The following is a 23,647-nucleotide window of genomic DNA, read 5'->3' as shown; positions in this document are numbered from 1 at the left end:
TCCCTGAAATATACCCAGAAATACCCCAGAAATATCCCTGAAATATACCCAGAAACACCCAGGAAATACCCCGGAAATATCCCTGAAAACATCCAGGAAATACCCCGGAAATATCCCTGAAATATACCCAGTAATACCCCGGAAATATCCCAGAAATATACCCAGAAACACCCAGTAAACACCCCAGAAATATCCGAGAAACACTCCGGAAATACCCCAGAAATATCCCTGAAATATACCCAGAAACACCCAGGAAATACCCCGGAAATATCCCTGAAATATACCCAGAAACACCCAGGAAATACCCGGGAAATATCCCTGAAATATATCCAGAAACACCCAGGAAATACCCCAGAAATATCCCTGAAATATAACCAGAAACACCCAGGAAATACCCCGGAAATATCCCTGAAATATACCCAGAAACACCCAGGAAATACCCCGGAAATATCCCTGTAACACCCAGGAAATACCCCGGAAATATCCCTGAAATATACCCAGAAACACCCAGGAAACACCCCGGAAATACCCCAGAAATATACCCAGAAACACCCAGGAAATATCCCTGAAATATACCCAGAAATACACAGGAAATACCCCGGAAATATCCCTGAAATATACCCAGAAACACCCAGGAAACACCCCGGAAATATCCCTGAAATATACCCAGAAACACCCAGGAAATACCCCGGAAATATCCCTGAAATATACCCATAAACACCTGGGAAACACCCTGGAAATATCCCTGAAATATACCCAGAAATACCCAGGAAATACCCAGGAAATATCCCTGAAAACACCCAGGAAATACCAAGGAAATATCCCTGAAAACACCCAGGAAATAACCAGGAAATATCCCTGAAAACACCCAGGAAATATCCGAGAAATACCCCAGAAACACTCCGGAAACACCCCGGAAATATACCCAGAAACACCCGGGAAACACCACGGAAATATCCCTGAAATATACCCAGAAACACCCGGGAAGCACCTGAGGAACACCCTGAAAACACTCAGGAAATACCCCGGAAATAATTGAGAAATACCCCAGAAACACTCCGGAAATACCCCAGAAATATCCCTGAAATATACCCAGAAACACCCGGGAAACACCCCAGAAATATCCCTGAAAACACCCAGGAAATACCCCGGAAATATCCGAGAAATACCCCTGAAACACTCCGGAAACACCCCAGAAATATCCCTGAAATATACCCAGAAACACCCAGGAAATACCCCGGAAATATCCCTGAAAACACCCAGGAAATACCCCAGAAATATCTGAGAAATACCCCAGAAACACTCCGGAAACACCCCGGAAATATCCCTGAAATATACCCAGAAACACCCAGGAAATACCCTGGAAATATCCCTGAAAACACCCAGGAAATACCCCGGAAATATACCCAGAAACACCCGGGAAACACCCCGGAAATATCCCTGAAAACACCCAGGAAATACCCCGGAAATATCCGAGAAATACCCCTGAAACACTCCGGAAACACCCCAGAAATATCCCTGAAATATACCCAGAAACACCCAGGAAATACCCCGGAAATATCCCTGAAAACACCCAGGAAATACCCCGGAAATATCCGAGAAATACCCCAGAAACACTCCGGAAACACCCCGGAAATATCCCTGAAATATACCCAGAAACACCCAGGAAATACCCCGGAAATATCCCTGAAAACACCCAGGAAATACCCCGGAAATATCCGAGAAATACCCCAGAAACACTCCGGAAATATCCCTGAAATATACCCAGAAACACCCAGGAAATACCCTGGAAATATCCCTGAAAACACCCAGGAAATACCCCGGAAATATCCGAGAAATACCCCAGAAACGCTCTGGAAATACCCCAGAAATATCCCTGAAATATAACCAGAAACAACCGGGAAATACATGAGGAACACCCTGAAAACACCCAGGAAATACCCCGGAAATAATTGAAATAGCCCGGAAACGCCCCAGAAATATACCCAGAAATACCCAGGAAATATCCCTGAAATATACCCAGAAACACCCTGGAAAAACCTAGGAAATACCCCAGAAACACCTGAGCGGAGATAACCCAGAAATACCCAGGAAATACCCCGGAAATATCCCTGTAAACACCCAGGAAATACCCCGGAAATATTCGAGACATACCCCAGAAACATTCTGGAAATACCCGAGAAATATCCCTGAAATATACCCAGAAACACCCAGGAAATACCCCGGAAATATCCCTGAAAACACCCAGGAAATACCCCAGAAATATACGAGAAATTCTCCTGAAACACTCTGGAAACACCCCGGAAATATCCCTGAAATATACCCAAAAACACCCGGGAAACACCCCGGAAATATCCCTGAAATATACCCAGAAACACCCAGGAAATACCTGAGGAACACCCTGAAAACACCCAGGAAATACCCCGGAAATAATTGAGAAATAGCCCGGAAACTCCCTAAAAATATACCCAGAAATACCCTGGAAATATCCCTGAAATATACCCAGAAACACCCTGGAAAAACCTAGGAAATACCCCAGAATCACCTGAGCGGAGATAACCCAGAAATACCCAGGAAATACCCTGGGAACACGCTGGAAACATCCTGGAAATATCCCTGAAAATACCCAGGAAATACCCCGGAAATATCCGAGAAATACCCCAGAAACACTCCGGAAATACCCCAGAAATATCCCTGAAATATACCCAGAAACACCCGGGAAACACCCCGGAAATATCCCTGAAAACACCCAGGAAATAAACCGGAAATATCTGAGAAATACCCCAGAAACACCCTGGAAACACCCCGGAAATATCCCTGAAATATACCCAGAAACACCCGGGAAACACCCCAGAAATATCCCTGAAAACACCCAGGAAATACCCCGGAAATATCCGAGAAATACCTCAGAAACACTCCGGAAATACCCCAGAAATATCCCTGAAATATACCCAGAAACACCCGGGAAACACCCCAGAAATATCCCTAAAAACACCCAGGAAATACCCCGGAAATATCCGAGAAATACCCCAGAAACACTCAGGAAACACCCCGGAAATACCCCAGAAATATACCCAGAAACACCCAGGAAATACCCCGGAAATATCCGAGAAACACTCCGGAAACACCCAGGAAATACCCCAGAAATATCCGAGAAACACTCCGGAAACACCCAGGAAATACCCCGGAAATATCCGAGAAACACTCCGGAAACAGCCAGGAAATACCCCGGAAATATCCGAGAAATACCCCGGAAACACTCCGGAAATACCCCAGAAATATACCCAGAAACACCCAGGAAATACCCCGGAAATATCCGAGAAACACTCCGGAAACACCCAGGAAATACCCCGGAAATATCCGAGAAACACTCCGGAAACACCCAGGAAATACCCCAGAAATATCCGAGAAACACTCCGGAAACACCCAGGAAATACCCCAGAAATATCCGAGAAACACTCCGGAAACACCCAGGAAATACCCCGGAAATATCCGAGAAACACTCCGGAAACACCCAGGAAATACCCCGGAAATATCCCTGAAACATACCCAGAAACACCCAGGAAATACCCCGGAAATATCCCTGAAATATACCCAGAAACACCCAGGAAATACCCGGGAAATATCCCTGAAATATACCCAGAAACACCCAGGAAATACCCGGGAAATATCCCTGAAAACATCCAGGAAATACCCCGGAAATATCCGAAAAAACACTCCGGAAACACCCAGGAAATACCCCAGAAATATCCCTGAAACACCCAGGAAATACCCCAGAAATATCCCTGAAATATACCCAGAAATATACCTGAAATATACCCAGAAACACCCCAGAAATATCCCTGAAATATACCCAGAAACACCCAGGAAATACCCCGGAAATATCCCTGAAAACATCCAGGAAATACCCCGGAAATATCCCTGAAATATACCCAGTAATACCCCGGAAATATCCCAGAAATATACCCAGAAACACCCAGTAAACACCCCAGAAATATCCGAGAAACACTCCGGAAACACCCAGGAAATACCCCGGAAATATCCGAGAAACACTCCGGAAACACCCAGGAAATACCCCGGAAATATCCGAGAAACACGCCGGAAACACCCAGGAAATACCCCAGAAATATACCCAAAAACACAAAGGAAACACCCCGGAAATACCCCGGAAATATCCGAGAAACACTCCGGAAACACCCAGGAAATACCCCGGAAATATCCGAGAAACACTCCGGAAACACCCAGGAAATACCCCGGAAATATCCGAGAAACACTCCGGAAACACCCAGGAAATACCCCGGAAATATCCGAGAAACACTCCGGAAACACCCAGGAAATACCCCGGAAATATCCGAGAAATACCCCGGAAACACTCCGGAAATATCCCAGAAATATACCCCAAAACACCCAGGAAATACCCCGGAAATATCCGAGAAACACTCCGGAAACACCCAGGAAATACCCCAGAAATATCCGAGAAACACTCCGGAAACACCCAGGAAATACCCCGGAAATATCCGAGAAACACTCCGGAAACACCCAGGAAATACCCCGGAAATATCCGAGAAATACCCCGGAAACACTCCGGAAATACCCCAGAAATATACCCAGAAACACCCAGGAAATACCCCGGAAATATCCGAGAAACACTCCGGAAACACCCAGGAAATACCCCGGAAATATCCGAGAAACACTCCGGAAACACCCAGGAAATACCCCAGAAATATCCGAGAAACACTCCGGAAACACCCAGGAAATACCCCGGAAATATCCCTGAAACATACCCAGAAACACCCAGGAAATACCCCGGAAATATCCCTGAAATATACCCAGAAACACCCAGGAAATACCCGGGAAATATCCCTGAAATATACCCAGAAACACCCAGGAAATACCCGGGAAATATCCCTGAAAACATCCAGGAAATACCCCGGAAATATCCGAGAAACACTCCGGAAACACCCAGGAAATACCCCAGAAATATCCCTGAAACACCCAGGAAATACCCCAGAAATATCCCTGAAATATACCCAGAAATATACCTGAAATATACCCAGAAACACCCAGTAAACAGCCCAGAAATATCCGAGAAACACTCCGGAAATACCCCAGAAATATCCCTGAAATATACCCAGAAATACCCCAGAAATATCCCTGAAATATACCCAGAAACACCCAGGAAATACCCCGGAAATATCCCTGAAAACATCAAGGAAATACCCCGGAAATATCCCTGAAATATACCCAGTAATACCCCGGAAATATCCCAGAAATATACCCAGAAACACCCAGTAAACACCCCAGAAATATCCGAGAAACACTCCGGAAATACCCCAGAAATATCCCTGAAATATACCCAGAAACACCCAGGAAATACCCCGGAAATATCCCTGAAATATACCCAGAAACACCCAGGAAATACCCGGGAAATATCCCTGAAATATATCCAGAAACACCCAGGAAATACCCCAGAAATATCCCTGAAATATAACCAGAAACACCCAGGAAATACCCCGGAAATATCCCTGAAATATAGCCAGAAACACCCAGGAAATACCCCGGAAATATCCCTGTAACACCCAGGAAATACCCCGGAAATATCCCGGAAATATACCCAGAAACACCCAGGAAATACCCCGGAAATATCCCTGAAATATACCCAGAAACACCCAGGAAATACCCCGGAAATATACCCAGAAACACCCAGGAAATATCCCTGAAATATACCCAGAAATACACAGGAAATATCCCTGAAATATACCCAGAAACACCCAGGAAACACCCCGGAAATATCCCTGAAATATACCCAGAAACACCCAGGAAATACCCGGGAAATATCCCTGAAAACATCCAGGAAATACCCCGGAAATATCCGAGAAACACTCCGGAAACACCCAGGAAATACCCCAGAAATATCCCTGAAACACCCAGGAAATACCCCAGAAATATCCCTGAAATATACCCAGAAATATCCTTGAAATATACCCAGAAACACCCAGTAAACAGCCCAGAAATATCCGAGAAACACTCCGGAAATACCCCAGAAATATCCCTGAAATATACCCAGAAATACCCCAGAAATATCCCTGAAATATACCCAGAAACACCCAGGAAATACCCCGGAAATATCCCTGAAAACATCCAGGAAATACCCCGGAAATATCCCTGAAATATACCCAGTAATACCCCGGAAATATCCCAGAAATATACCCAGAAACACCCAGTAAACACCCCAGAAATATCCGAGAAACACTCCGGAAATACCCCAGAAATATCCCTGAAATATACCCAGAAACACCCAGGAAATACCCCGGAAATATCCCTGAAATATACCCAGAAACACCCAGGAAATACCCGGGAAATATCCCTGAAATATATCCAGAAACACCCAGGAAATACCCCAGAAATATCCCTGAAATATAACCAGAAACACCCAGGAAATACCCCGGAAATATCCCTGAAATATACCCAGAAACACCCAGGAAATACCCCGGAAATATCCCTGTAACACCCAGGAAATACCCCGGAAATATCCCTGAAATATACCCAGAAACACCCAGGAAACACCCCGGAAATACCCCAGAAATATACCCAGAAACACCCAGGAAATATCCCTGAAATATACCCAGAAATACACAGGAAATACCCCGGAAATATCCCTGAAATATACCCAGAAACACCCAGGAAACACCCCGGAAATATCCCTGAAATATACCCAGAAACACCCAGGAAATACCCCGGAAATATCCCTGAAATATACCCATAAACACCTGGGAAACACCCTGGAAATATCCCTGAAATATACCCAGAAATACCCAGGAAATACCCAGGAAATATCCCTGAAAACACCCAGGAAATACCAAGGAAATATCCCTGAAAACACCCAGGAAATAACCAGGAAATATCCCTGAAAACACCCAGGAAATATCCGAGAAATACCCCAGAAACACTCCGGAAACACCCCGGAAATATACCCAGAAACACCCGGGAAACACCACGGAAATATCCCTGAAATATACCCAGAAACACCCGGGAAGCACCTGAGGAACACCCTGAAAACACTCAGGAAATACCCCGGAAATAATTGAGAAATACCCCAGAAACACTCCGGAAATACCCCAGAAATATCCCTGAAATATACCCAGAAACACCCGGGAAACACCCCAGAAATATCCCTGAAAACACCCAGGAAATACCCCGGAAATATCCGAGAAATACCCCTGAAACACTCCGGAAACACCCCAGAAATATCCCTGAAATATACCCAGAAACACCCAGGAAATACCCCGGAAATATCCCTGAAAACACCCAGGAAATACCCCAGAAATATCTGAGAAATACCCCAGAAACACTCCGGAAACACCCCGGAAATATCCCTGAAATATACCCAGAAACACCCAGGAAATACCCTGGAAATATCCCTGAAAACACCCAGGAAATACCCCGGAAATATACCCAGAAACACCCGGGAAACACCCCGGAAATATCCCTGAAAACACCCAGGAAATACCCCGGAAATATCCGAGAAATACCCCTGAAACACTCCGGAAACACCCCAGAAATATCCCTGAAATATACCCAGAAACACCCAGGAAATACCCCGGAAATATCCCTGAAAACACCCAGGAAATACCCCGGAAATATCCGAGAAATACCCCAGAAACACTCCGGAAACACCCCGGAAATATCCCTGAAATATACCCAGAAACACCCAGGAAATACCCCGGAAATATCCCTGAAAACACCCAGGAAATACCCCGGAAATATCCGAGAAATACCCCAGAAACACTCCGGAAATATCCCTGAAATATACCCAGAAACACCCAGGAAATACCCTGGAAATATCCCTGAAAACACCCAGGAAATACCCCGGAAATATCCGAGAAATACCCCAGAAACGCTCTGGAAATACCCCAGAAATATCCCTGAAATATAACCAGAAACAACCGGGAAATACATGAGGAACACCCTGAAAACACCCAGGAAATACCCCGGAAATAATTGAAATAGCCCGGAAACGCCCCAGAAATATACCCAGAAATACCCAGGAAATATCCCTGAAATATACCCAGAAACACCCTGGAAAAACCTAGGAAATACCCCAGAAACACCTGAGCGGAGATAACCCAGAAATACCCAGGAAATACCCCGGAAATATCCCTGTAAACACCCAGGAAATACCCCGGAAATATTCGAGACATACCCCAGAAACATTCTGGAAATACCCGAGAAATATCCCTGAAATATACCCAGAAACACCCAGGAAATACCCCGGAAATATCCCTGAAAACACCCAGGAAATACCCCAGAAATATACGAGAAATTCTCCTGAAACACTCTGGAAACACCCCGGAAATATCCCTGAAATATACCCAAAAACACCCGGGAAACACCCCGGAAATATCCCTGAAATATACCCAGAAACACCCAGGAAATACCTGAGGAACACCCTGAAAACACCCAGGAAATACCCCGGAAATAATTGAGAAATAGCCCGGAAACTCCCTAAAAATATACCCAGAAATACCCTGGAAATATCCCTGAAATATACCCAGAAACACCCTGGAAAAACCTAGGAAATACCCCAGAATCACCTGAGCGGAGATAACCCAGAAATACCCAGGAAATACCCTGGGAACACCCTGGAAACATCCTGGAAATATCCCTGAAAATACCCAGGAAATACCCCGGAAATATCCGAGAAATACCCCAGAAACACTCCGGAAATACCCCAGAAATATCCCTGAAATATACCCAGAAACACCCGGGAAACACCCCGGAAATATCCCTGAAAACACCCAGGAAATAAACCGGAAATATCTGAGAAATACCCCAGAAACACCCTGGAAACACCCCGGAAATATCCCTGAAATATACCCAGAAACACCCGGGAAACACCCCAGAAATATCCCTGAAAACACCCAGGAAATACCCCGGAAATATCCGAGAAATACCTCAGAAACACTCCGGAAATACCCCAGAAATATCCCTGAAATATACCCAGAAACACCCGGGAAACACCCCAGAAATATCCCTAAAAACACCCAGGAAATACCCCGGAAATATCCGAGAAATACCCCAGAAACACTCAGGAAACACCCCGGAAATATCCCTGAAATATACCCAGAAACACCCAGGAAATACCCCGGAAATATCCCTGAAAACACCCAGGAAATACCCCGGAAATATCCGAGAAATACCCCAGAAACACTCTGGAAATACCCCGAAAATATCCCTGAAATATACCCGGAAACACCCAGGAAATACCCCGGAAATATCGCTGAAAACACCCAGGAAATACCCCAGAAATATCCGAGAAATACCCCAGAAACACTCCGGAAACATCCCGGAAATATCCCTGAAATATACCCAGAAACACCCAGGAAACACCCCGGAAATATCCCTGAAATATACCCAGAAACACCCAGGAAATACCTGAGGAACACCCTGAAAACACCCAGGAAATACCCCGGAAATAATTGAGAAATAGCCCGGAAACTCCCCAGAAATATACCCAGAAATACCCCGGAAAAACCTAAGAAATACCCCAGAAACACCCGAGCGGAGATAACCCAGAAATACCCAGGAAATACCCTGGGAGCACCCTGGAAACATCCCGGAAATATCCCTGAAAACACCCAGGAAATACCCCGGAAATATCCGAGAAATACCCCAGAAACACTCCGGAAATACCCCAGAAATATCCCTGAAATATACCCAGAAACACCTGGGAAACACCCCAGAAATATCCCTGAAAACACCCAGGAAATACCCCGGAAATATCCGAGAAATACCCCAGTAACACTCCGGAAATACCCCAGAAATATCCCTGAAATATACCCAGAAACACCCGGGAAACACCCTGGAAATATCCCTGAAAACACCCAGGAAATACCCCGGAAATATCCGAGAAATACTCCAGAAACACCCCGGAAACACCCCGGAAATATCCCTGAAATATACCCAGAAACACCCAGGAAATACCTGAGGAACACCCTGAAAACACCCAGGAAATACCCAGGAACTATCCGAGAAATAACCCAGAAACACTCCGGAAATACCCCAGAAATATCCCTGAAATATACCCAGAAACACCCAGGAAATAGCCCGGAAATAATTGAGAAATAACCCGGAAACTCCCCAGAAATATACCTACAAATACCCTGGAAATATCCCTGAAATATACCCAGAAATACCCAGGAAACACCCCGGAAATAACCGAGAAATAGCCCGGAAACTCCCCAGAAATATTCCCAGAAATACCCAAAAAATAATTGAGAAATACCCCAGAAACAACCTGGAAACACCGCAGAAATATCCCAGAAATACCCGGGAAATACTGCCCCGGAAATACCCCAACACTGACCGATGGAAAACATTTCCTATATATATCACATGTACACACTGAGGAATAGTCAGTATAGGGCACAGCAGGACAAGGAAAGGAAGGGAGCTGTGACTGCACCAGCTGAATAGTGAGTGCAGCTCTGGAGTATAATACAGGATGTAACTCAGGATCAGTAATGTAATGTATGTACACAGTGACTGCACCAGCAGAATAGTGAGTGCAGCTCTGGAGTATAATACAGGATGTAACTCAGGATCAGTAATGTACACAGTGACTGCACCAGCAGAATAGTGAGTGAGGCTCTGGAGTATAATACAGGAGGTAACTCAAGATCAGTAATGTAATGTATGTACACAGTGACTGCACCAGCAGAATAGTGAGTGCAGCTCTGGGGTATAATACAGGATGTAACTCAGGATCAGTAATGTAATGTATGTACACAGTGACTGCACCAGCAGAATAGTGAGTGCAGCTCTGGGGTATAATACAGGGTGTAACTCAGGATCAGTAATGTAATGTGTGTAGACAGTGACTGCACCAGCAGAATAGTGAGTGCAGCTCTGGAGTATAATACAGGATGTAATTCAGGATCAGTAATGTAATATATGTACACAGTGACTGCACCAGCAGAATAGTGAGTGCAGCTCTGGGGTATAATACAGGATGTAACTCAGGATCAGTAATGTAATGTATGTACACAGTGACTGCACCAGCAGAATAGTGAGTGCAGCTCTGGAGTATAATACAGGAGGTAACTCAGGATCAGTAATGTAATGTATGTACACAGTGACTGCACCAGCAGAATAGTGAGTGCAGCTCTGGAGTATAATACAGGACGTAACTCAGGATCAGTCATGTAATGTATGTACACAGTGACTGCACCAGCAGAATAGTGAGTGCAGCTCTGGAGTATATTACAGGATGTAACTCAGGATCAGTAATGTAATGTATGTACACAGTGACTGCACCAGCAGAATAGTGAGTGCAGCTCTGGAGTATAATACAGGAGGTAACTCAGGATCAGTAATGTAATGTATGTACACAGTGACTGCACCAGCAGAATAGTGAGTGCAGCTCTGGAGTATAATACAGGATGTAACTCAGGATCAGTAATGTAATGTATGTACACAGTGACTGCACCAGCGGAATAGTGAGTGCAGCTCTGGAGTATAATACAGGATGTAACTCAGGATCAGTAATGTATGTACACAGTGACTGCACCAGCAGAATAGTGAGTGCAGCTCTGGAGTATAATACAGGATGTAACTCAGGATCAGTAATGTAATGTATGTACACAGTGACTGCACCAACAGAATAGTGAGTGCAGCTCTGGAGTATAATACAGGATGTAACTCAGGATCAGTAATGTAATGTATGTACACAGTGACTGCACCAGCAGAATAGTGAGTGCAGCTCTGGAGTATAATACAGGATGTAACTCAGGATCAGTAATGTAATGTATGTACACAGTGACTGCACCAGCAGAATAGTGAGTGCAGCTCTGGAGTGTCACTTTAGATCAGAAGTAATCGTGTTTAACATTTGCAGGATTTTACCGTTTTCCTGTAGGATTTCTGCTGCACTTTGCTCCAGGATGGATAGATTTGCTAAAATGGTCACAATCTGAAAAATTAAAATGAGATTTAGGATTCAGAAAAGAACATGATATTGAAGAGGTTCTCCAGGGCTAGAAGGAAACTGTACTTTTTATTTTCAGCAATTGCACCAAGTTCCTCCATTAGTATAGTAGTGACTTACATGGTGCTGATCTACAATACCAGGGACAACCACGGACAGGAGGGGCGCTGTTGTCCCTCAGGTTTCTCAGGTTTAGTGCTGGCTTTGCTGTTGCATCTTCTGGATTTGGCTCTTTGCGGTCGCGCTGTATCAGTGCATAAATCTGCAGATGGCGGCCGTCATAGATGCCCCCGCGATCCGGATTCTGATTCTTGGTCTGGACCCTCGTCCGATCACCTGCTGTTACTTTCTTGTCTATCACTATTTGGCCGATTTGCTCTTTTTAGTTTTTTTTCTTTGGTATCGGATTTTCAGATTTATGTTTTAGCTACACTTTTGTTTCTAAACATTTTTCCACTTTAGAATTATCTTTGTGAGAGATGAAAGTATCTGATGAGACTCCGTATACAATGGTGGGGGAGTAGTTATCAGACACGGAGACAATGACTCTCACCTCTGCACACAGTGTGGTGCCGCATGTACACCCTTCTACGCCCATTATGTGCCCCCCATCAATATGCAGCGCCCCATATCCCACCTCATACCCCCATTATGTGCCCCTTACAGTTCCTTGCAAAAGTATTCGGCCCCCTGGAACTTTTCAACCTTTTCCCACATATCATGCTTCAGACATAAAGATACCAAATGTAAATTTTTGGTGAAGAATCAACAAGTGGGACACAATTGTGAAGTTGAATGAAATTTATTGATTATTTTAAATTTTTGTGGAAATTCAAAACCTGAAAAGTGGGGCGTGCAATATTATTCAGCCCCTGTAACTTAATACTTTGTTGCGCCACCTTTTGCTGCGATTACAGCTGCAGTCGCTTGGGGTTTGTCTCTATCAGTTTTGTATATTGAGAGACTGAAATTCTGGCCCATTCTTCCTTGGCAAACAGCTCGAGCTCGGTGAGGTTGGATGGAGATCGTTTGTGAACAGCAGTTTTCAGCTCTTTCCACAGACTCTCGATTGGATTCAGGTCTGGACTGTGACTTGGCCATTCTAACACCTGGAGACGTTTATTTGTGAACCACTCCATTGTAGATTTTGCTTTATGTTTGGGATCATTGTCTTGTTGGAAGACAAATCTCCGTCCCAGTCTCAGGTCTTTTGCAGACTCCAACAGGTTTTCTTCAAGAATGGTTCTGTATTTGGCTCCATCCATCTTCCCATCAATTTTAACCATCTTCCCTGTCCCTGCTGAAGAAAAGCAGGCCCAAACCATGATGCTGCCACCACCATGTTTGACAGTAGGGATGGTGTGTTCAGGGTGATGAGCTGAGTTCGATTTTGGTTTCATCTGACCAGAGCACCTTCTTCCACATGTTTGGTGTGTGTCACGCTCGCGCCTTGGAAGGGGCATGACTACGGCAGCTACCTCGGTCTTCATTCGAGCCTCTGATGGTGAGGTCAGGCTTGTGCGGCAGGTAGCTGTCGGGTGCCACTCCAGGGTGGTGTCTGGATGTGGCTGCTGATCCCACTCAGGGACAAGTCACTTGGACAGGTGCTATAGACAGGCAGGCAGGTAGACACGACAGGCACGGCTGAGACACTGGGCAAGCAGGCGTGGCTAGGAGACACAGGACAGGTCGGGCACGGCTTGGAGACACAGGACAGGCGGGCATGGCTTGGAGACACAGGACAGGTGGGCACAGCTTGGAGACACAGGACAGGCGGGCACGGCTTGGAGACACAGGACAGGCGGGCACGGCTTGGAGACAGGACAGATTGGCGTGGTATGAGAAGGAGCAGGTATGGACCTGTTCATACAGCAGGTGTAGGCAGGAGGGGGTGGTGTATGCTGGAACAGGATTTGGACCTGTTCACACAGGAGGTGCAGGTATGGATATAGGCAGGAGTGTGGAGTAGGCTGAGCCGCAGGAGTGCGGCGTAGGCAGAACCGCAGGAGTGCGGCGTAGGCTGGGCGACAAGGGAGCCGGGCAGGCTGAGCGGCTAGAGAGCCGAGCAGGCAGAGCGGCTAAGGAGCCAAGCAGGCAGAGCAGCTAAGGAGCCGAGCACGCAGAGCGGCTAAGGAGCCGAGCAGGCAGAGCGGCTAAGGAGCCGAGCAGGCGGAGCGGCTAGGGAGCCGTGCAGACAGAGCGGCTAGGGAGCCGTGCAGACAGAGCGGCTAGGGAGCCGACGCACAGATAAGGAGGACACAAGGAAAGAAACGGCAGAGAAGGAACCACAGACAAGGAGACTGACAGACAGAGGTAAGACTGAGTTCAGACAGAGACACAGGGACAAAGACACAAGGGCCAGGATATTCTGCCTCCTGGCAGGCGGACAGAGAAATGCTAGGCAAGGTACCAAGACACAGGAATACGCAGTAAGAGCCTTCAGAGAAGGCAAGACATAGGACAGGGCCTGGCTAGCTCAGCAGCAAGGAGCTAACTGAGTTTAGACATCGCTCAGGCAAAGGTCAGTGGGTGTGGCGAAACTAAATAGTCAAGGGCTCTAGGTGATTGGTAAGGGACACATTACACAGGTGCACCCTGACTGCATAAGAACCAGAGAGTTCAGGCGCCACCCCCCTATACACACAGTCAGGAAACATGGAGAGCAAGTAGGAAAACAAGAGGCATAGCACCTGGAGCTCAGGGCTGGCAACAGACAGAATTCACAGCATGGCTTGAAGCAGAAGGTAAGTTGGTGTGCGGGGAATGGAAGGCCATGCAGTGATGCCAGCAGGGTTGTTGTAATGCTAGGGGGGACCTAAGTAAGAGAGTGGACCCTCTGGATCGCGGATCCGGAGCCCCAGGGTCGAGCACACCAGGTGAAGACCGACCCCTATACAGGGATCGTTTGGGGCAGGACCACAGAGGACGGAGGCGCGACAGCCGGAACCAAGAGGGACGGCTCCACGGACAGAAGGAGGGGGAAGGCAATGGTACGTAGAAGGAGCAGGGACCAGAGGAACAGGACAGAACCAATACGGAAGGCAGACACGTGGGAAGACCTAGGCGGGCAGAAGGCGGAGGAAGGCACCGGGGATGGAGGACAGTGCGCAGGCAGGCTGGGAGGAAGGAAGCAGGAGACAGGGAGAATCAGGCGAAACGCGGATTAGCTACAGTAGAACTGTAGAGGCCAGAAGGTGCAGGAAAACTACACGATCATCAGGCGTCCTCCTAACTGCGAGGACGCCTGAAGTACAGCAAGCCCAGGATGTGCGTCACCCAAACCCGCCCTTCGGCGCCGCCCATCGCAGGGGAGACCAAGCCCGCCTCTCAGCACCGCCCACTATGGGAGAGAGGGAAGACGGCGGCGAGCGCGAACCAGGGGGCGGGAAGCAGGAGCCGACGTGAAGAGGAATTGACGGCGGGCGCGTGGCCGGGCGGGAGCGCGCAGGTGAGGGGATGCCGCAGCGGCCGCCGCAGGAAAAGGGGCATCGGCGGGCATAACCGCCGATGTCACAGTACCCCTCCCCTTACGGCGTCCCTTTGCGAGATTGGCCAAAAACTTTTTTAGAATGCGAGGGGCGTTGATATTTTCCCGAGGCTCCCAGGACCTCTCCTCGGGACCAAAACCCACCCAATCGATAAGAAAAAGGGTCTTACCCCGGGCTTTTTTCATAGCCAAGATGTCCTTGACCTCGAAGACGTTATCAGAGATGGCAGGAGAAGGAGGGACGATGGAAACCGGTTGGAACCGATTCAGGACTACGGGTTTCAGGAGCGAGACATGGAAAGCGTTGGGCACCCGGAGCGAAGCAGGCAACCTCAGTTTGTAAGCCACGGCATTAATACGTCCAATCACCTCAAATGGTCCAATGTACCGAGGACTCAGCTTGTAAGAGGGAACTCTCAGACGGATATGTCGAGTTGAAAGCCAGACCTTGTCACCAGGATGGTACGGGGGTACGTCCTTCCGTCTCTTGTCTGCATGCTTCTTGATTCGGTCGTTGGCACTTTTGAGCGCATCCCTGGTCTCTCTCCAAATCTGCGAGAATTCTTTAGCAAGAGAATCGGCTGCGGGTACCTTGGTAGAGGTAGAAAAAGGCAACGGTATACTTGGGTTTTGACCGGTTACCACAAAAAAAGGTGACCTGGTGGTAGATTCACTGGGATGATTATTGTGCGAGAATTCAGCCCAAGGTAAAAGCGCAACCCAGTCGTCTTGATGAGCGTTGGTGAAGTGACGTAGGAAGGTGGTTAACCCCTGATTAATTCGTTCCACTTGCCCGTTGGTCTGAGGATGATATGCGGAGGAAAAGTCGAGAGATGTACCCATAAGCCGGCAGAGTGCCCTCCAGAAGCGGGAGGTGAACTGGACCCCCCGATCCGACAGAATCCGCTGAGGAAGACCATGCAGCCTGAAGACCTGGTGGATGAAGATCTCAGCCAACTTCGGAGCGGACGGTAGTCCCGATAAGGGAATAAAATGGGCCATCTTAGAAAAGCGATCTGCCACGACTAAGATGGTGGTACATCCGGCCGAGCGGGGCAAATCGGTCACAAAGTCCATGGCGATCTGTTGCCAGGGGGCTTCAGGAACTGGCAAAGGGTGAAGAAGACCGGCGGGCAAAGTCCTAGCCACCTTATTCTGGGCACAGATTGTGCAAGAGGCCACGTAGTCCATCACATCCTGGCGAAGCGTGGGCCACCAATAATACCGGGAAAGCAGGAGGAGAGTCTTCTTGGTCCCAACGTGTCCAGCAATTTTGGAGGAATGTCCCCAGCACAACACCTCTATACGTTTGCCTGGAGGGACGAAGGTCTTACCGGGCGGAGGGGTAGCAAAATTCACAGGAGCCACGGTGATCATCCTGGAAGGCTCGATGATACAGGATGGGATTTCGTCCCTCTCTGAAGACTGCAACGACCTGGAAAGGGCATCGGCCTTGATGTTCCTATTGCCCGGTCGGAAGTGAAGTTGGAAGTCAAAGCGGGAAAAAAACAGGGCCCACCTGGCTTGCCGGGCATTGAGCCTTTGGGCGGATTGCAGATAGGCCAGGTTTTTGTGGTCTGTGAGGATGGTAAAGGGATGTACAGCTCCTTCGAGTAAATACCGCCATTCAGTCAAGGCCATCTTAATGGCCAGTAATTCACGGTCTCCAATGGAGTAGTTGCACTCCGCCGGTGAAAAGACTTTAGAGAAAAAACCGCATGGAACCAGCCGTCCGGACGAAGCCTGCTGGGACAAGACCGCCCCCGCTCCAGTGGAGGAGGCATCCACTTCCAGGACAAAGGGTCTGCTGGCCACGGGCCGATGCAAAATGGGTGCTGAGGCAAAAGAACGTTTCAGAGTTTGGAAAGCTTTCTCCGCTTCAGGGGACCAGCTGTTGGGCTTCGTTCCTTTACGGGTCAGGTCCGTGATGGGTTTGGTAACCGTGGAAAAGTGAGGCACAAACTGACGGTAATAGTTTGCGAACCCAAGAAACCGCTGGATGGCCTTAATCCCCACAGGACGAGGCCACTTGAGTACCGCACCGAGTTTTTCGGGATCCATGCTTAGACCGGAGTCGGAGACGACATATCCCAAGAAGGGTAGTGACGACTGCTCAAAAAGGCATTTCTCGATCTTGGCGTAGAGTTGGTTCTCTCGGAGACGATGCAAGACCAAGCGTACACTCCTGCGATGAGAAGGCAGATCGGGGGAGAAAACGAGGATGTCGTCCAGGTAGATGACAACACAAGAATAGAGTAGATCCCGGAATACCTCATTGATAAATTCTTGGAACACAGCGGGGGCATTGCAAAGGCCGAATGGCATGACTAGATATTCATAATGCCCGTCACGAGTATTGAAGGCCGTCTTCCACTCGTCCCCAGCACGGATTCGGACCAAATTGTAGGCTCCCCGCAGGTCTAACTTCGTGAAGATCCGGGCTCCTCTCAACCGGTCAAAAAGCTCCGGAATCAACGGAAGAGGGTAACGATTCTTGATGGTGATTTTGTTCAGGCCCCGGTAATCAATGCAAGGCCGCAGTGATCCATCTTTCTTCCGGACGAAGAAAAAACCTGCGCCTGCAGGAGAGGAGGACTTTCGGATAAACCCCTTGGAGAGATTTTCGTGGATGTATTCCGTCATGGCAGTGGTCTCGGCTGGAGAGAGAGGGTATGTTCTACCTCTGGGGGGAACCGCTCCAGGAATCAGGTCGATGGGGCAGTCATAAGGCCGGTGCGGTGGCAGGGAATCCGCCTCTTTTTTGCAGAAAACATCAGCATAGGCGTGATATGGCACAGGAAGGCCAGGGAGGTCTGTAGGCTTGCGCTGAGGCTGGGGACGGACCAGGGTACGTAAACAGCTTGCATGGCAGGCGTGCCCCCAGCGCAGGATCTCTCCGGAACGCCAGTCGATAACAGGCTCATGCCGCCTGAGCCAAGGTAGCCCCAAAAGAATGGCGTGGGACAACTGAGGCAGGACATAAAAGGCAATCCTTTCTGAGTGGAGAGCGCCAATTTGCAGGCTTACTTCGGTGGTTACCGTGGTGATGAGCCCAGGAAGAGGTTTGCCGTCAACGGAGGTGATTGCTCGAGGATTACTTAAGACGGCCACGGGAATCTGGAGTCTGTCAACCTCCTCCTGGTGGATGAAGTTGCCTGCCGCGCCCGAGTCCACATACGCCTCCACAGAGCTACGCCCCCGACCTGAAATAAGTAGAGCTGAAACGGTAAGTGGAAGAGAGGGGGTAGAATCACCTAGGGGGCCCTCTCCTACCTGGCCTAGGCGGATGCGTTTCCCGGTCTCTCAGGACAAGTGCGTATGAAGTGATTGGCACCTCCACAATAGAGACAGAGTCCCTTGGTCATTCTCTCCCTACGCCGTTGTTCAGACAGCTTGATGCGATCAACTTGCATGGGCTCCGGGGCGGTGTTACTAGGGGGGGCAACAGTGCGCGGAATGGGAGCTTGGTATAACCTAAAGGACCTCCTCTCCCTAGCCGACTCTCGGGCGCGCTCCTGAAAACGCAGGTCAATACGAGTAGCCAAGGAGATGAGATCCTCCAGGGTGGTAGGGAGGTCACGCCCGGCCAACTCGTCTTTGATTTTACCAGAAAGTCCTCTCCAAAACGCACCAACCAGGGCTTCATTATTCCACCCCAGCTCCGAGGACAAGGTCCGAAAATGGATGGCGTATTGCCCTACCGTAAGGGACCCCTGGCTGAGGTTAAAAAGGGCCTCAGTGGAGGAAGCAAGGCGTCCAGGTTCATCAAAAACCTTACGAAATGTCTCCAAAAAACACTGGATGTTGGTCACCACCGGGTCATCCCTCTCCCATAATGGATTCACCCAAGCCAACGCCTCCCCTTCAAGGTGGGAGATTATAAAGGCCACTTTAGCACGGTCCGTAGGGTACTGTTGGGGCGAAAGGTCAAAGTGCAACCTGCACTGATTTAAAAATCCCCTACACAATTTTGGGTCCCCACAGTACCTGGGCGGTTTACCGAGACGGGGGGGGGGAGAAGAGACGGTGTCCCGGGCTAGGGTGGAAGCGGCCGTAGAGGACTGCAAAGAAAGCAGCCTATCATCCACCGAGGCCATATACCCCAAAATGTGAGACTGAGCATCGCGCTGTTGTGCGAGCTCCTGCTGGAGACTGACTAAGAGGGGTGCGTGTGCTGGGTCTGCAGTCTGAAGAGCGGAGAGCCGGGTGTCCATGGACTTCATGAATGACATGATACGGTTCTGATTTTCTCTGAGGAAGAGCAGTTCCTTTTGAGTGGCAGCCGCGGCACCGGCGGGGTCCATGGCCTGATGATACTGTAATGCTAGGGGGGACCTAAGTAAGAGAGTGGACCCTCTGGATCGCGGATCCGGAGCCCCAGGGTCGAGCACACCAGGTGAAGACCGACCCCTATACAGGGATCGTTTGGGGCAGGACCACAGAGGACGGAGGCGCGACAGCCGGAACCAAGAGGGACGGCTCCACGGACAGAAGGAGGGGGAAGGCAATGGTACGTAGAAGGAGCAGGGACCAGAGGAACAGGACAGAACCAATACGGAAGGCAGACACGTGGGAAGACCTAGGCGGGCAGAAGGCGGAGGAAGGCACCGGGGATGGAGGACAGTGCGCAGGCAGGCTGGGAGGAAGGAAGCAGGAGACAGGGAGAATCAGGCGAAACGCGGATTAGCTACAGTAGAACTGTAGAGGCCAGAAGGTGCAGGAAAACTACACGATCATCAGGCGTCCTCCTAACTGCGAGGACGCCTGAAGTACAGCAAGCCCAGGATGTGCGTCACCCAAACCCGCCCTTCGGCGCCGCCCATCGCAGGGGAGACCAAGCCCGCCTCTCAGCACCGCCCACTATGGGAGAGAGGGAAGACGGCGGCGAGCGCGAACCAGGGGGCGGGAAGCAGGAGCCGACGTGAAGAGGAATTGACGGCGGGCGCGTGGCCGGGCGGGAGCGCGCAGGTGAGGGGATGCCGCAGCGGCCGCCGCAGGAAAAGGGGCATCGGCGGGCATAACCGCCGATGTCACAGTTGTTACAGTACCCCCCCCTTTACGGCCCCTCTTCCTCAAGCCTGCCAGAATGACCTGCAGAAGGAGTACGGGACCACACACAGTCCAGGCTGACAGGGCATCCTTCTGGTAAAATGAAGTAGGTGTGCCATCAGGAATCACCGAGAGCCAAGTTTCTTGGTGCCCAACAGCTTCCCACACAGAGGGAATAAAGACTTCTTCCTCCTGAGTGTCAGAAAGTAGGGACCTGGAAGCTTCAGATTTGATCCCTACATCAGCCGGCCAGCTGGAAACAGAAGAGACCTTCACTGAGACCAACTTCAGCCTTATATCCCAAGTAAATTGGGCCTCATCCTTATTATCTTCATTAGCCGGCCAACTAGAAGTTGAGGGTACCCACACTGGATCCATCCTTCGCCCATTATCAGAAGAGAACTGGACCTGTTCCTCTGGGTTGGTAAAAAGCAGATGTACAAGAGCTTCTGCTCCAACTTCTTCATCCACCTGCCACATGGAATCTGAAGGCATCCGTACAGGATCCATCTTCTGCCCATGGCCTAAAGAAAAATTTTCAAGCGACAGGGATGCTTCTGGGAACTGGTCACAGGAGGTGTGTGGAGAGGGCGCCACTGCTTCCTTTTCTTCAGTGACATCAGCACACCATGACCCAATAGCCAGGAGAACAGATGGGGAAGGTAACACTGTAGCCTGACCTTGTAACATTGGAACTAGATTCTTTTGGTGACTAGGTAGCTCCAAGTGCGGCACCACGCTGGGTCTTCGGACCTGAACGGGCAGTAGAGTATCCGGCTCAGAAGGACCGATGGGCAAACTGGTCATCAAGTGTAAAATGAACTTCTCCAAATATAATGCTCCGATTTGGAGCTGTAGTTGTCCCTTCGACACTCGACTGTTCATAAGTAGGGCACGACCATCACAAAACACCATCACCGGATTCTGTGGAATAGGAACCCTACACAGACTCCGTCTGGCTTGCAGCTTTAACACATCTGCAGGGCCGAAGCTCCCACAAGGCACACGAACAGTCACCGATCTTAGTGAGGAGGAGGGACTCTTACCAAGGGCAGCCTCTCCCACTGACCCAAGGTTTTGGAGCTTGCGCTCCTTCAGACAGAAGCCGTCCGGGTGTTCCACACAACCGCAGCAATACTGTATGCCCATCTTACGACTGGTTTCAGGCTGCTGCTTTGCCAGCCCACACTTAACAGTCTTCTTGGGTTGAACTCGAGTAGCTGCTTTAACAGGTGGAGGAGCTAGAGGGTTTCGGACGGCGGTCGCGGTCTGTCGAGGTGGTTTCTTCACTGGTTTCACCCGTCTGGCGCGCCTCTCAGATCTGGAAAGGGAAGACTTGGCAGACGTAGCTGGACTGGGTACTTCGAAGGCTTTACGGAAGGCCACTAGGAAGGCCTCTAGGTCCGTGATGATAGGATCCCCTGCTTCCCAGAGGGGACAAATCCACATCAAAGCTTCTCCTGCTAAGTAGGACATTATATATCCCACTTTGACCCAATCAGAGGGGAAACAGGCTGAATTCCACTCAATGTACCGCAGGCACTGCTCCAGGAACCCTTGACACTCCTTAGGATCTCCATAGAACCTTGGAGGATCTTCAGGGTCAAGCCTCTCATAAGCCAGAAGCTGGTTGTAGATGGCATTGGAGACAATGATGGGTTCAGAAGTCTCAACAATCGGAACCACACAGGGCGGAACAAATTCTTCCAGATGCTCATACTGGCAGAGAGAAAGTCCCTCATGCTCTGCAAGCAGAAGGACATAGGACTCAGCGGGGACCATGGCCTGAGCTAACTGTCACGCTCGCAGCCTTGGCTGAATGGCGCGAGCCGGGGGTTTGTGGCCCCACTGTGCCACAAACCAGACTACCCTGGAAGGGGCGTGACTACGGAGTTACCTCGGTCTTCACTGGAGCCTCTGATGGTGAGGTCAGGCTTGTGTGGCAGGTAGCTGTCGGGTGCCACTCCAGGGTGGTGTCTGGCTGTGGCTGCTGATCCCACTCGGGGACAAGTCACTTGGACAGGTGCTATAGACTGGCAGGCAGGTAGACACGACAGGCACGGCTGAGACACTGGGCAAGCAGGCGTGGCTAGGAGACACAGGACAGGCGGGCACGGCTTGGAGACACAGGACAGGCGGGCACGGCTTGGAGACACAGGACAGGTGGGCACGGCTTGGAGACACAGGACAGGCGGGCACGGCTTGGAGACACAGGACAGGCGGGCATGGCTTGGAGACACAGGACAGGCGGGCATGGCTTGGAGACAGGACAGATTGGCGTGGTATGAGAAGGAGCAGGTAGGGACCTGTTCACACAGCAGGTGTAGGCAGGAGGGGGTGGTGTATGCTGAAACAGGATTTGGACCTGTTCACACAGGAGTTGCAGGTATGGATATAGGCAGGAGTGTGGAGTAGGCTGAGCCGCAGGAGTGCGGCGTAGGCAGAACCGCAGGAGTGCAGCGTAGGCTGGGCGGTAAGGGAGCCGGGCAGGCTGAGCGGCTAGAGAGCCGAGCAGGCAGAGCGGCTAAGGAGCCGAGCAGGCAGAGCGGCTAGGGAGCCGTGCAGGCAGAGCGGCTAGGGAGCCGTGCAGGCAGCGCGGCTAGGGAGCCGTGCAGGCAGAGCGACTAGGGAGCCGTGCAGGCAGAGCGGCTAGGGAGCCGTGCAGGCAGAGCGGCTAGGGAGCCGTGCAGGCAGAGCGACTAGGGAGCCGTGCAGACAGAGCGGCTAGGGAGCCGTGCAGACAGAGCGGCCAGGGAGCCGTGCAGACAGAGCGACCAGGGAGCCGACGCACAGATAGGGAGAACACAAGGAAAGACATGGCAGAGAAGGAACCACAGACAAGGAGACTGACAGACAGAGGTAAGACTGAGTTCAGACAGAGACACAGGGACAAAGACACAAGGACCAGGATATTCTGCCTCCTGGCAGGCCGACAGAGAACAGACAAGGCACTGGGATCAAGACTCAAGGGCCAGGATATTCTGCCTCCTGGCAGGTGGACAGAGAAATGCTAGGCAAGGTACCAAGACACAAGAATACGCAGTAAGAGCCTTCAGAGAAGGCAAGACATAGGACAGGGCCTGGCTAGCTCAGCAGCAAGGAGCTAACTGAGTTTAGACATTGCA

General features: G+C 49.8%; 1 protein-coding gene across 1 annotated transcript in view; it reads right to left on the bottom strand.

Annotated features, from left to right (window-relative positions):
• Positions 1 to 23,647, bottom strand: part of INSC (INSC spindle orientation adaptor protein) — a 395,604-nt gene that overhangs the window by 21,770 nt on the left and 350,187 nt on the right. Inside the window, exon 10 of the mRNA XM_073550745.1 lies at positions 11,905 to 11,971. Within this exon, the coding sequence (XP_073406846.1) occupies positions 11,905 to 11,971 (67 nt within the window). The remainder of the gene's footprint in view (positions 1 to 11,904; positions 11,972 to 23,647) is intronic.

The sequence above is a fragment of the Dendrobates tinctorius genome, unplaced genomic scaffold, assembly GCF_039654945.1.
Source record: "Dendrobates tinctorius isolate UK_male_01 unplaced genomic scaffold, ASM3965494v1 ptg000168l, whole genome shotgun sequence".
NCBI lineage: Eukaryota > Metazoa > Chordata > Amphibia > Anura > Dendrobatidae > Dendrobates > Dendrobates tinctorius.
The sequence above is the reverse complement of the archived record's forward strand: the minus strand, read 5'-3'. Positions and strand labels throughout refer to the sequence as shown.